Source organism: Nilaparvata lugens, chromosome 9 (assembly GCF_014356525.2).
Source record: "Nilaparvata lugens isolate BPH chromosome 9, ASM1435652v1, whole genome shotgun sequence".
In the NCBI taxonomy this organism is placed as follows: Eukaryota; Metazoa; Arthropoda; class Insecta; order Hemiptera; family Delphacidae; genus Nilaparvata; species Nilaparvata lugens.
In genome coordinates, this window is record NC_052512.1 from 17,201,987 (window position 1) to 17,216,487 (window position 14,501).

The 14,501-nt window shown below is 36.5% G+C and overlaps 1 protein-coding gene across 1 annotated transcript in view; it reads left to right on the top strand.

Moving 5' to 3' along the window:
- LOC111057885 overlaps window positions 1-14,501 on the top strand; it is a 114,771-nt gene that overhangs the window by 26,024 nt on the left and 74,246 nt on the right. Inside the window, exons 4-5 of the mRNA XM_039435577.1 lie at window positions 876-1,032; window positions 3,091-3,286. Of these exons, the coding sequence (XP_039291511.1) occupies window positions 876-1,032; window positions 3,091-3,286 (353 nt within the window). The remainder of the gene's footprint in view (window positions 1-875; window positions 1,033-3,090; window positions 3,287-14,501) is intronic.

The window sequence follows — 14,501 nt, forward strand, 5'->3', positions numbered from 1 at the left end:
ATTCACTACAGAAGCTCAGCTGGGGTGCAATAATGTTGTGTTAGAAGAAATTTGAAATAACGCCAAAGATACGCCCGAAATTAGTGTTTTCTCAGCTTTTCCACACCTTTTTCAATAATAATTATTGATGTAAATATATTAAAAAAATTTAGTACACAGGTTTTTAGCATGTATATTCTTCTTATTCCAATATCTTGAAATAATTATAATTGAAATGTCCATACCATATGGTCATATAGAACTATAATCTAGAGAGAGTACCTCTTCGAAACAGTTGTTCTGGTAACTAAATTGAAAATTTTGTCAGGTTGGCATTAAGTTGAGTTGACTTTGTTAGGTTGGCACCAAGTTGAAGATTGAAATGCATTTATCCAGGACTTCCTCAATACCAATTTATCCAATTAGCCAAAAATAGCGTTTTCTCAGCTTTTCTGCACTTCCTCACCTTTTTCAATAATTGATGGAAATATATTAAAAGAAATTTAGTACACAGGTTTAGCTGAGGTGGAAGAATTTTGTTCGCCAAAGATACGCCGATATAGTAACAGGTGTTTTTCGAGATCAAATTGACTTAATACGTTCAAATTCGGTACAGAGGTTCCGCTGAGGTCTACATGCAGGCGAGCGAAGCGAGCCCGCTGATCTCATTTTTTGACGATCCAGTCGGGGGTCCAGCAGGCGGAGCTCCCTAGCTAGACGGATATAGCGAGCAAAGCGAACCTGATGGCTATTGTTTATTATAATTTACATTATTTGTCTTATGTACTATATCAAAATAAAATAATATCAGCGTGAATGGAAACCATATTAATTTATAATAATGATCGTGTGTGTATGTGGCGAATCAATTATTCATTCATTTTTGTTTTTGAAAGGTGCTACGAAGAGCCGCTATATGTTTTCACAACAATTATGCTGCATACTACAACTGGGAACTTTTTGTTGTCCAATGAACAGAAGAACTCAGCGAGCAGGACTCAGTATATTAATACACTCTCGAATCGACTGTGGAAATGTTACGTACGAAAAGGGGTGAGTGTTTCCTTCTACTCCTTCTTCTTCTTCTTCTTCTTCTTCTTCTTCTTCTTCTTCTTCTTCTTCTTCTTCTTCTTCTTCTTCTTCTTTTTCTTCTTCTTCTTTTTCTTCTTCTGTCTTTTTCTTCTGTCTTTTTCTTCTGTCTTCTTCTGTCTTCTTCTGTCTTCTTCTTCTTCTTCTTCTTCTTCTTCTTCTGTCTTCTTCTTCTTCTGTCTACTTCTGTCTTCTTCTGTCTTCTTCTTCTTCTTCTTCTTCTTCTTCTTCTGTCTTCTTCTTCTTCTCCTTCTCCACCCATAATATCCGTCTCATTACCCAAGCACAAGCCTATAAAGTGAGGTCCATGTTATAATGGCAGTGTTTCAGTAGCAATTGTATTGCTATCCTTGTCTCATTCAACAAAGCTGATAGCGCTATCTTTTCTCGCTTTGCTCTGCTGCCAGATTGTCTTTTAACAATGTAGAATCAATAATTAATCAACAAAATATTCAATCTTGATTATGAAAATCCATTATAATATCATTTTAAAATAGCTATTTATGTATTAAGAGCGTAATGCGCGACTTTATTGCTCGCGCAAAACAGTTATCACGCGACGCGAAGCAGAGCGTGATAATTTTGCAAGAGCAATAGAGAATCATTACGCGCGAATTACATACAACATTTTTTCTACAATCTACAACTGCAGAAACCTGTTAATTCACTTATATCTGGCGGAGTTTATAATAATATTCGTCTACACTGATACCCATCATGGCTGTAGAATCGGTAAAATTACCGACTTTTTAGGTTAAGATCTGACCGAGAGTGAATTGTCTTTTGGCGAGCTGCTTATCATCAGCTGATTAGCGAACGTAAAGAAACTCTTATGCGCATGCGCGAATGATTTGCGAGTGTAAAGAAAATCTACTGCGCATGTGCAGATGGTTAGCAAGCGAAAAAGTAGATTCTCCCCAGAAATAAGCTGTTTTACGAGGAGAATTGAGTATGTAAGTTCTTTCTTCACGCACAGTTGTAGAAAATAGTTATTTGTATATCTAGAGTGAAAAGTACGACTTTTTCTCCCTGTGGGAAAAAGTTTGAAGCCCGAGGTGAAGCCGAGGGCAGCAGTTTTCCTGAGGGAGAAAAAGTATTTTTCGCTCGTGATGTACACAACATTTTTCCTCCATCTACATTTTTTTATAGAAACTGCAAATAAAATCATTCCAATAACTTACGTATTGGTGACAATGATTCCTAACAACATAACCTAAACCTAAAACCTAAAAACCAGTCGTCTGATTGGCACTGCCGATTGCGCTATCTATCAGCAAAAGTTGTAACAATTATATTAGCTGGGTGTCTACCAAAAATGGCTGACTCCAGATCACGCGGTTCAGATTTGAATTGCAGATCAAAAATATTTGTTGGCTGGTATTTGGAATAGAATAAAATATTTTAAAAAAAGGATAAATTTCCATCCTCTACTAATATTAAGAATATAATATCATACAAACATATATTTCATGAGTTGATAAAATTTCTGGTTGTGGTATTGAATTCAGTTGACTCAATGACAGACACCTCTTTATGCTTTCTCATCTGAGCTTAGACCTTCTAACCTATTATAATGTATGTTTTTAAAATAGAGATGCTTCCCATGTTATTCAAATGGAGTCACTTTTACTCCCTAGGGAGTTTTTCTGTTTTTTACTACCGAGAGCGAAAAAGTGACACTTAAGTATTATGTTTCAGGGAGTAAAGTAAGTACTTTAGACAGTAGGTGGAGGAAAATTCTTTTTTTACGCGCAGTTGTAGAAAAAAAAATTCTTGCTTGGTTAAATATAATTGATTATTTCAAACGAGAATTAAATGTTGATATTACATCAATAAACCTGTTTCAGTTACCCTCCATAGAAGGCATTGACAAGACAGAGGATCGGCAACGTTGTTCTCCTATCTTTCTCCTCTGCCATTATAATATGTAACATGGACCTCACTAGATATTTATACTATTTTATATTAATATTTTCTATCTTACTATTTCTGTTAATATTATACATACTCTCACATTTCTAGAATCAGAGGTACTCCTTCCAGAGAGTTGTCAACGATGTCTCAATATCCACACAATCATCACCCGATCATTTCAAATACATAATATATCCCGACAACGTTCAATTACATTTGGTTGCGAGAGGTGACAACGCATTCTACATTCAGATTCGTGACTTCTTCTACAAAGATGTTTCTACCAATAATTATGTTGATTATGGTAAGTGGATCATCAATATAATTCGGGATACCAAGAAAGTGAGGCCCACGTTATAATCACAATGGGCCCGTTCTGTGTGCATGGAATGTGGTAAATTGTCCGATTCACAATTTACCAAGTAAAAAGTTCCTCGTTCCATGGCAGGAATTTTGATAGATTCTGTTCCAGAATCCTGTTCAAGTTCCAACTTTCTGCCCCACAGTCGAAGTGTGGTAAATTGTCCGACCTGGTACAGTTCCAACAGATTCCAACTATCTGAGCTCTCATGGGTCAATCATTGTAGTTGTTGACTGTCAGTAGATCGGGTTGTAAGGCCGATCTGCAAAGTAGTGGACTGTGTGAAAGTGTATAGATGAGATTTATATCTGATCTAGGCACTGACAGCTCTTCATTATTTGCTATGAGCGGGTTTACATACCTTGAATGTGTAGATCCGAAAAAATACCTCTGGTTTAATGTGCGTCTGAGCACAAGTAGAATGCACAAAAGTAGTGCAATAATGATGACTAATAATTGAAGAGTGATAGATAATAAGTTTCTTATTATCCGTATGTAATGCTGAAATTTGAATGTAACTATTGGAATGCTTAAAATTAATGTAGTTGTAATTAAACTAAAAAGAATTAGGAATGCACTCAAGTTGTTTATTGTACCTAGACTTTTTGCTAGTACGTTTAAGAATAATGATACAATGTTTCAAAATGATGTTACCTCTGTGAGCGCAAAAGATTGAGTAATACAAAGATAAAATTGGGAATTCAATGTTAATGTTGAAATACACAATAGAGTATATTGATGCTGAAACTAATAATAGAACAATAATGACATTGAGTAATGATTGAATTGAACGTACAATTTAGCAATGTTTAAATGAATAAAATTTAGAATACTTGAAAAATGATAGTAAAGATGAGAATCCTAACCTGACTAATAAAATCAGTCGAGAGACAAGAAATCCTAGATAATAGTCCTGCAAATTCTTAGCAATCTTAAAAGTATGAAAGTATAAAAATTATATGAACATGAACAATTACCTAATTTCAAAAATGATAACTAGGAATTCAGTTTAGGTAGAATCCAATCGTACCTGAAGCTTTCAAGCTGTTGACTATGTAACACTGAAAGAGGACAAATATAGCAACTTGGCTATAATGTATGCAGAAGGAGCAGAAAGTCTGTCCAGAACTGAAGGTTCGATTAATAATTAAAAATAGAAAAGGTTGAAAAATACCAAATACAATATTGAAAGGAGACGAAGCTCAGCATATTGTATAACATAAGCGGGCTGGGAAATGACAGCTTAAAGCATGTCAAGTGACATGGGGAATATTACTATATGTAGAACACATAAGTAATAATAATATAAGATAAAAAATCGAATGATTGATAGTATTTAAATAGTTATTATTTAGGAATAAAAAGTTAATCAGGAACAAATTGATGGGATGAAAACTACCAGTAAACACAGTGCCTCTGAAAGGGTAAGTACAAAAATGTGAATATTATTATAAGACTTCCCTGAATAATGATTAATGATGTGTTGCCGAAGTGATAGGCCTACGGTGACTCAAAATCCGTGGATGAAACTTGACTCCTGTCAAGTACATTGTAGTTGCAGACAGCTGCTGGGCTAATAGAAGTTGAACAATGTAGATATCTTGACTATATCCTGATAAACGGTGACCGATACGGAAGAGAACTTGACTTGAATTCATTGAGATATTGAAAATTGAGACTGTTCCGATATTAAAGTTGATAATGAATATAACGACGAATGGGCACTTCACAAATTGAATGAGTTTCACTGGTTGAATGTTAATTGGAAAAAAAGTTCCACCATGAATTAAGTAGAATAAATTAATGTTTGAAATTATGTCCTAAAGTTGATGTAATTGAAGTGAATAAATATTTGAATAACAAGATAAAAAGTTCTTGACGAATGAAATCACTGGCATCAGTAAAAATTGAGATTGACAATGTTCAACTAAATAAATGATGAGTAGCTAAGACTGAGTAGCAAAAATGATTAGCGGTTGACGATGAAGGGCAAACTGCACTTGCGCAAAATTTCCCGAGTTGAAATGTTGAATAAGGTAAGCTGCACTTGCACAAGACTTCCCAAGTTGAAAATGTATCTCCTATGAGCATACAAGATGAATGAATGTAACTGCTAAATAATGTGTACTGATGCTCAGTAAAATTGAAGTGATAAATAATGAATCAGAAGTTCATATTGAGAATTGTTGAAAGTTCATGTAGAATTCATGGTGGAAAAAAATGTTGAAATTACTTACAGTTCATAACACTAATATGATGAATAATTGAAAATGTGGTACGCAGAAAGCATGGCGTGATTTGCAAAAGGGACGCTCAGTAGAAAAGTCCCGAAAGGTATGTTAAACTCATAGAAATTATGGTTGAAAAACGTTCACTGATGATAAATGCGTTGAATGGTTATTGAATAAGCACACAAACTAGGACATAATAAATGATGAAAATGGATAAAGTTTTCCAAAGATGGACGCGTTGAACTAAGATGTTACATCGTATGGCTGTACAAAGAGAGTGATGCTGCTTGCTTGCTGGTTGAAGAAACAGGAACTGCCCGTAGCGGAAACATGATGTGATCGGCAGTGATGTGCACAAACTCATCGAATGAAGTGAAAATATAAAATTGATATTAAGCGAACTGAAGGTGTTGAGGTTGATGTGAATGTTGAAGTATACCAATGGAGGTTCTAAAACAATGAAAACACAATTCAAAATACTTATAGACGAATATTAAACTAGAAAACACTGAAAGAAGCAGACGACAACTATCGATCAAGCGATCAATGAAACTGTGACGTCAGAGATCGCATGACAAGTGAAATGATGTCCAGGGACTGTAGCAGCGGTAGATTCAAATATTACGAAAACAAGATGGACGACCATAAAACTGGCTAAAATATGAGACGAAATCTAACATAAAGCTCCCCCCTCGATGCAGGAACGAGTCTTGTCAACCAAGACGTAGCGAGTGCAAAAAATGATGAGTACGAAAAAATACATATATGTTAGATGAGTCGAATAGAAATACAATAGCAATACGAATAATAGGTGGATAACATGATGAATAAATGTTAATACAAAAGGACAAGTAGTGTATGACTACCAAAAAATTAATCATCTTCAAATGCTGGAAGTGGAGCGAGACTAGAGATGGCTCTCTTGAACCTACCATGTGCAGTCTGCAGTGTAACAACACGAACCTTTCCATCTGCACCTGGATGAGTTTCAATGATGCGAGCTAACTTCCATGTGGAAGGAGCAGAATTGAGATCTTTCAGAAGAACCATGGTGTCAACTGTGAGATTGTCCGATTCAGTAAGCCATTTGTGCTTGCGTTGAAGTGTGTCTAAGTACTCCTCAGACCATCCGTCCCAAAGTTCTTGAGTGATTTTTTTAAGAAGTTTCCAACGACACCTGTTATCGACATGGGTGGTGGGTGGGCAATGAAAAGGCAATGCAGTCAATGGGCGACCAACTAAGAAGTGACCTGGCGAGAGATACTGAAGATCTTGAGGGTCCTCTGTAAGAGGTACGAGTGGACGAGAGTTAAGGATAGCTTCAATTTGAGCTGCGAATGTAGTCATATCTTCAAAATTAAGAATATGATTGAATGTGACGACTTTGAAAATTTTCTTGAAGTTCTTGACAGCATTCTCCCACAGACCTCCAAATGATGGGGCGCGAGGTGGAATGAAGTGCCACTTGATATTGAGAACCGACGTGTAGTTATGAATATCTTGTTGAGTTTTAGTCGACTCAAAGAACTGATGTAGATCTTGTAGTTCATTGTTTGCACCTACAAACGTGGTTGCATTGTCCGAAAATATGGTGTGTGGAATACCACGTCGTGATGAGAAGCGTATGAGTGCCGTAATAAAGGCTTTCATTGTCAACTCTGAGACGACTTCTACGTGTACTGCTTTCGTGACCATGCAGACGAAGATAGCTAAATAAGCTTTCGAATATGTGCATGATTTCTTGGAACCAACAAGTAATGAAAACGGTCCAGCATAATCTATGCCAGAGTTATAGAATGGAAAATCAGACTGTATTCTGACAGGAGGAAGTTGTCCCATGATTTGTTCCGAACGAAATTTGGCGAAGCGAAAACATAAATGGCAGGATTTCAAAACTGATTTGACTGTACGACGAGTAGATAGTATCCAATAACGCTGATGTAATGAAGTCATGGTGCTCTGAACTCCATCATGAGAAAGACGTTGATGATATGACATGATGAGCGCACAAGTGAAACGATGCTTAGAAGGCAAGATGATTTGATGTTTGTAGTCATACGGCAAGTCCGATTGACTCAATCTGCCGCCAACTCTCAATAATGAGTCATTGTCAATGAATGGCGATAGCGCTTTCAAGGAACTAGATGGAAGCAATTCTCTGCCTTGATGGAGAAGACGAGTCTCTTCTGTGAATGCTTCTGCTTGAACCGTGCGGATGATCACAATTTCTGCCTCTTGAATTTCTTCTACTGTGAGTAGACCACATCTGCGCTGATCAGGATGATGACGTCGAGTGATGTTATGGATGAAACGACGAACGTATGCTGTTGAACTGATGATGCGATGATAATCAGACAATTCATGAATGATATTGTTCAACACTGAAGTTGTGACTCTAGTGGCATGTGATGAGATAGAACGGATGATTGCAACATTACAGGAGATGTCATTCCATGTAGCTTCTTGCTTGGACAACCAAGATGGGCCGTTCCACCAAAGTGAACTGTTAATGAGTGTTGTTGGAGTGCAACCTCTCGAAATCAGGTCAGCAGGATTATGTTCCGTAGTGACATGTTTCCATGTAAAATCTGCTGTAAGATTCTGAATTGTAGAGACACAAACCAAAACAAAGATATCTGCTCTGTTTGGCAAAGCTTTGAGCCAATCGCACACAACCTTGGAATCAGTCCACAAGATTACCCTGGAAAATTTGAGCTTGGAAGCACGAATTGTTTTCACAACTAATTTTGATGACAAATATGCTGCTTGGAGTTCCAAACGAGGAATCGTGAGCAATGGTTTTATGGACGCTACCTTGGACTTTGACGTAAGCAATCTAACTTGAACTCCATCCGATGATGAGCTGCGAACATAAAGACAAGCACCAAATGCTGTTGCGCTGGCATCAGAAAATGCATGCAGTTCCAAGTCGACCTCTGAAGAGGGTGGCAAAACACAACATGGAATAGAAACATTCGCAATGTTTGGTAAATCATGAAGTATGGATAACCATTCTGTGAGAAGCTCAGATGGTAGCTTTTGGTCCCAATCAAGTTTATGGAGCCAAAGTTTTTGAAATAACAATTTGGGACGAATGACAATGGGTGAGATGAGTCCAAGCGGATCAAATATGCTAGAAATGCATGACAATAATTGACGTTTAGTGAAAGATGTTTGATGAACAACTTCTGAAATTTTGGATAAGATAGTGAGTTGATCAGCTGTAGAATTCCAAATGAGACCAAGTGCCTTGACAACACTGTCGTTTGAATCAGATAATGGTCGTGATGTAGCTGTCTCAATGAGATGAGCTGGGATCGTTGAAAGTAATTCTGACGAATTAGACAACCACTTCCTGAGTTCAAACTTTCCTTTATTAAGTGTAGTAAGCAATTGATGAGCCAACTCTATGGTTGATGAGAGTGAAGATGAACCACTGATAAGATCATCCACGTAAAAATCTTCCTTAATGGCTTGGTGAACTGCTGAGTGCAGTGAACATTCAACATCTGCTAAGTGATTGAGCGTGGGTGTAGCAAGGTATGGAGCTGAGGATGTGCCGTAAGTGACAGTATTCAAGTGATACTCTTGAATAGGTTGATTCTGATCAGATCTCCAAAAGATGTGTTGGAAATTTCTGTCATTTGGATGAACAAGAATCTGGCGGTACATTTTCGCTATATCAGCAATGAATGCGATACGATGCGTACGAAATCTGAGCACTGTGTCAAACAACTCAGGCTGCACTGTTGGACCAATGTGAAGAACATCATTGAGTGATAATCCTGAAGTGGACTTCGCTGAAGCATCAAACACAACTCGAAGTTTGGTAGTCGTGGAATCTGGCTTGAAAACTGGATGATGAGGAATGTGATAATATGGATCATATGGAGATGAAGGTGGTGCAAGAGACATGTGACCTAAATCAATATATTCATCCATGAATTGTATATATTGTTTCTTGAGTTCAGGATGAGTATCAAGACGTTTCTCAAGCGAGTGAAAGCGAGTCAATGCTTGTCTGAAGGATTGACCTAACGAATGAAATGAATCTTTTTTCGGCAAGGCTACAGAAAATCTGCCATCATCTTGACGTTGAACATTCTCAATGTAGTGCTGCTCAATTTGTGCGTGTTCTGCTGGCGTGCTGGATTCAGTATCAATTTCTTCAATTCGCCAAAATTTTTCCAATTGCTTAGAGATGTCTGTGTTGGACACATGTTCAATGCTAGAAACGAAATTAGAAATGTGTTGATGGGTGACAGATGATTCATAAGCAGGAATGGAGCCCCAGACTACCCAACCCAACTTGGTATTCTGAAGAATACAGCTTTCGGACAGACGAATCTGACCAGGTAAATGAAGCATGGCATGGACATCAACGTTTAAGAGTATGTCCACTCCTGAAATTCTGAAGAAGGTAGGATCGGCTAAAACAACATTGGGGGGGATATTGAAATCTGAAAAATTGAGTCCAGATGGTGGAACACTAGGAACAATTTTCTCTGTGACAATGCAATCAATGTGAGTTGACCAAGTTCGGTCAGGTGAGTGAATACTTAAAGATGACAAATTCAATAAGGTAGCATTACTGCCAGATACAGTGTGAACTGTGCTGCCAGTACAAATAGTGGGTGATTGAAGTTGAGTAGCTAATTGACGTGAAATAAAACAGCTGTCAGAGCCACTGTCGAGGAGTGCACGGCAAATTACAGCTTGACCACTCTTGTCAAAGACGATCAGCTGGGCTGTAGGCATGATGCAAGTGCGTCTGCTATCAATGGATTTTATTTGTGGTGCACTGTGGGCATAGCTGACTGTCTGATTGTGAGATTCAACAACATTTGTGGCAGGCTGCAAACTGGATTGAGATGAATCAAATTGACGACTTCCCTCAGAATTTGATGACTGAGGTCTAGAGGGAATTGAATTGACAACAACACTAGAAGTCGGCAACTGCTGGACAAGGCTAGTTGACATTTGCGGCGCAGGTGAAACCATGTGTGTCATCGGCACTGCTGAATTGGAGTTCATTGATGCTGGATGCACTGATGACATTTGCGATGGCTGGTTGTATTGATTATCATACCTTAATTGTTGTTGTGACTGATGAGGTATGTTATACTCACAGTACTGCATGCTCTGCGACAGATTTTTCACTGGATTGTGCGCATGGTTCGATGTTGTGACATAGTTGGACCTCTTAGGGACAGGACTTGACCCATGAAGTAGCGTGTGATGTCGTAAATTGCATGTCTTGCAGGAACCTTGACATTGGTGAGCTCGATCCCATGGCCGAATACAGTTGACACACAAAGATTTTTTCAATACAGCAGAGGTTCGCTCTGAAGTTGGAGTTTTGAGAAGTTGATTACAATTGAAAATGTTGTGAGAGCCATTGTGACAAAAATAACACTCAGAAGTTGATGCTCTGTTGAAAACTGAAACGTTTTTATTTTTTGTTTTATTCAATCCTTCCACTGTATGCTAACGAAACTGGATACAAACCGACAGATTTAGGAATCAATTCCATCAACACAAAGTAAGAAAGACCGGAATAATTCAATTAACGTATACTTAATTAATTTGATAGCAGTCTACATACCTTAAACATTGCAAATGGGTAGTATTGTAATAAAAACGATATATTCGGTAGTAAGCATGTGTGTTAAATTTAATTTTGAAGATAAACAGAATTGGACAAATTTAAATATAGAATCAAATCAATTGTACAGTTATTGATAGTTAAAAGAAGCATCTAATTAAATATTGAAAACAGATTAAACGGTGCAACAAATTATGAATATAAAATAAACAGATTACATTTTGATCTCAATACATAGTGATTCAGATAAATACCTTATATGTTGAGGAGGGGCACCCCAAAACCCTTTTAATCAATGAACACTTTTGCAATATTTTACTTTTCGCGAGCACTGTTTACACTTTATCCATATGGGCGATGTTATGAAGTTTGGCTGATATCCTTATACGTTGATATTATTTGAAGATGGCGAATCTTGTGGTGTGGCGGGTTTGTACAATTAGGAACTCCGGTGGAATCTTCCCAGATTCGTCTGGACCAGTCCTCGTACCAGAATAATTAGACTGGACGTCCTGGATTTGTATTCATCGGTCTGGTTCACCGAATGTAGACTTGCAGCCCCACCATGGAACGTGGAATATGGGACCTGGCTTCAATCATGGACTTTGGGCATGGACATCCAGCATAGACATCGAGCATAGACTTCGAGCGTAGACATCGAGCGTGGACATCGACCGCTGTTTGGGATATAAAGGAAAAACCATTTTGTAAATCCTATACATACTATAACTTATACAATATTTAATAAACAGTAGAAAATCAAGTTTTAACAAAATTTAATACAATAGAAAGAATTATTTAAATTTTTCCAATAAAAATTTACTCAAGAATTTTAGAAACAAGAAGTCTATTACTTTCTTATTATTTGAAATTTAGACAAATTTACTTCGAAACAGAATTACTACCAGAGCAGAGAAATATAACAAATTAAGGAAATACTTTCTTCAGATACGGGTAAGAACCAATATATATAATTTTATAAATTCAAGATTTATATGATAACTTATTTGTTTCCACAAAATTAATAGAAAAGAAATACAATGAATTATTATATATAGTAATTACCTTTAATAGCGGGTTTTTGCACGCATTAAAACAATCTGATGTAATATTTGAATACCGGCATTCTAAATTATAAATTTGAGGACTACCGTGAACTATGGAGTTACTACCGGTTTTGTATTAATAGAAAACTTCACATTACTTAGTGAACAAAATAAGTACAGAATTTACAGTTAAACATGAAAAAAATAAGAAGCGGGAGTTACATCCTTTCTCACCGGGAGCTCGACTTGAACTAGCTGTTTTCTACCAAAAATTGTTATTCGACCGTTAATCAGGAAGGAGAACAAGAAAGAAATTGCAGCGACAAGGACAGAAACTGAGCGAGCTCCATGTTAACAGAATGGGAGTAAGTGAGAAAATCGAATGGGAGGAAGAAACTCTCATTCGACAGTATTCGACAAACCTCCTAGATAAGGATGTTTTTCAAAGAATTAATCGAAAAACAAGATAATTTTTGAAACAAGAATAATTCTGTTACATAATACACCCCCCTCTTAAGAGAGTGCAAGGGTAATTAGCCAAAAATTTACAAAATTTTGAGTTCAAATTAGCCAAAAATCGAGCAAACTAGAGCTTGGAAGTTACTTTTGGGACATACCTAGTATAGTTACTTTTTTTATATTATTTTTCATTATTTTGTTTCAAAATTTTTTTTTTTTTTTAAACAATAAATTAAAAGAAACTTTTAATAAATACATCAATAATTAGATTCTTATAATTCATAAATCTTCTGATCTGGAAGGTCTAAGTCAAAACAAAACAAAAAGGAGAGAATAGCTATCCAAAACCGGGACAAGGTGATCAATCAAACCCCGATTCTGCACAACAAAGGGAAATCTCTTGCTATGTCTGCTATGCGTCCATAACAGAAACAGCAAAAGATACAAAAGTAAGTAAAAGCAATTTCTTTTCAATGACTGACCTCCAACTCAAAGAGATTTTCTTACAATATCCCAAAAAATATAACTCATTTTAAATAGTTTCATATTCATTCTAAATCATAGAAACAATACAGCATAAGATTACTAATATTAACTTTCCTTAAACCACTTGTTACAACTATTTACATAATTCCTAATATTCATAACATTCTTACTTATAGATCATAAGTTACCTTCTAATTTCCTATAACAACAAATACACTAGTAGCTCAAAGATAATTATGCAAGATTACTCTAAGACAATAAATAACCTATTCTTTCTCAATATACATTATTAAGAAAATCATATCAATTATTTACAAAACTCATCATAAACTGATAAGAAAGTTATCGTTTGGCAAGTAACGTCAATCCGGAGGTGGCGCGCTTCACCTAAAAGAAAGTGCACTTTACCTAAACGACAGTTCAATGAGAATAAAGCAGTGAACGTGACCTTGACATTGACACTGTTAGAATGAGCATGAGCTTCCTACTAATAATAGAGAAACGGAGGAAAGGAGCATTCCAGCTTGTAAGCCAAACCAAAAACTTATTCTAGCGTTGGGGCTTAGAATTCCTAGCGTAATCGGTCGACAGATGAAGGGTGATAACAAACCAATTAGGAAACATGTTTCTTTAACTGAGATACGTGATCTTTCTGTACGATTTTTCCATTATCAGGGTTTACTAATTGAACAGTTACATCGGTGAGCCATTTTTTTATTTTAACCGGTCCTTTCCATCTCCTGCATAATTTTGAAGAAATATTACGCGCCTTATCACTAATTACGTGAGATCGTACCCATACTAAATCACCCGTATCGAAAGGTGGAGGGACCCTCCCTTTATCGTAACGTAATTTACGATAATTATGTACTTTCACCAGTTGTTCCTTAGCCTTTTTCCAAACTTCTACAGTATCATTATTAACATTATCTGGTAATATCTCGCTAATACTCCACAGATTCATTAAGGGATCTTTAGGTTGATAACGAAACATTAAAGAAAATGGACTACAGTTAATCGAATCATGAATTGCAGAATTGAAGACTAAAGGTAACCAGTTATTTACAGTTTCGTCCCATTTAGTTTGTGAATTACTATGGTATGCGATAAGACAGCTACGTAAATTTCTATGTAGACGTTCTACCATATTTGATCTCGGGTAGAAGGGTAAGTAGTACTATGTTTTATACCCAGTTGAAAACAAAAATTTCTAAATTTAGAGCTTTCAAAAATGGAAGCATTATCAGAAATAACTAATTTGGGTGTAGAAAAACTTGCAAAAATATTTTTCAAAACCTTAATAACAGAATCTGAGTTGGCTTTTCTCAAAG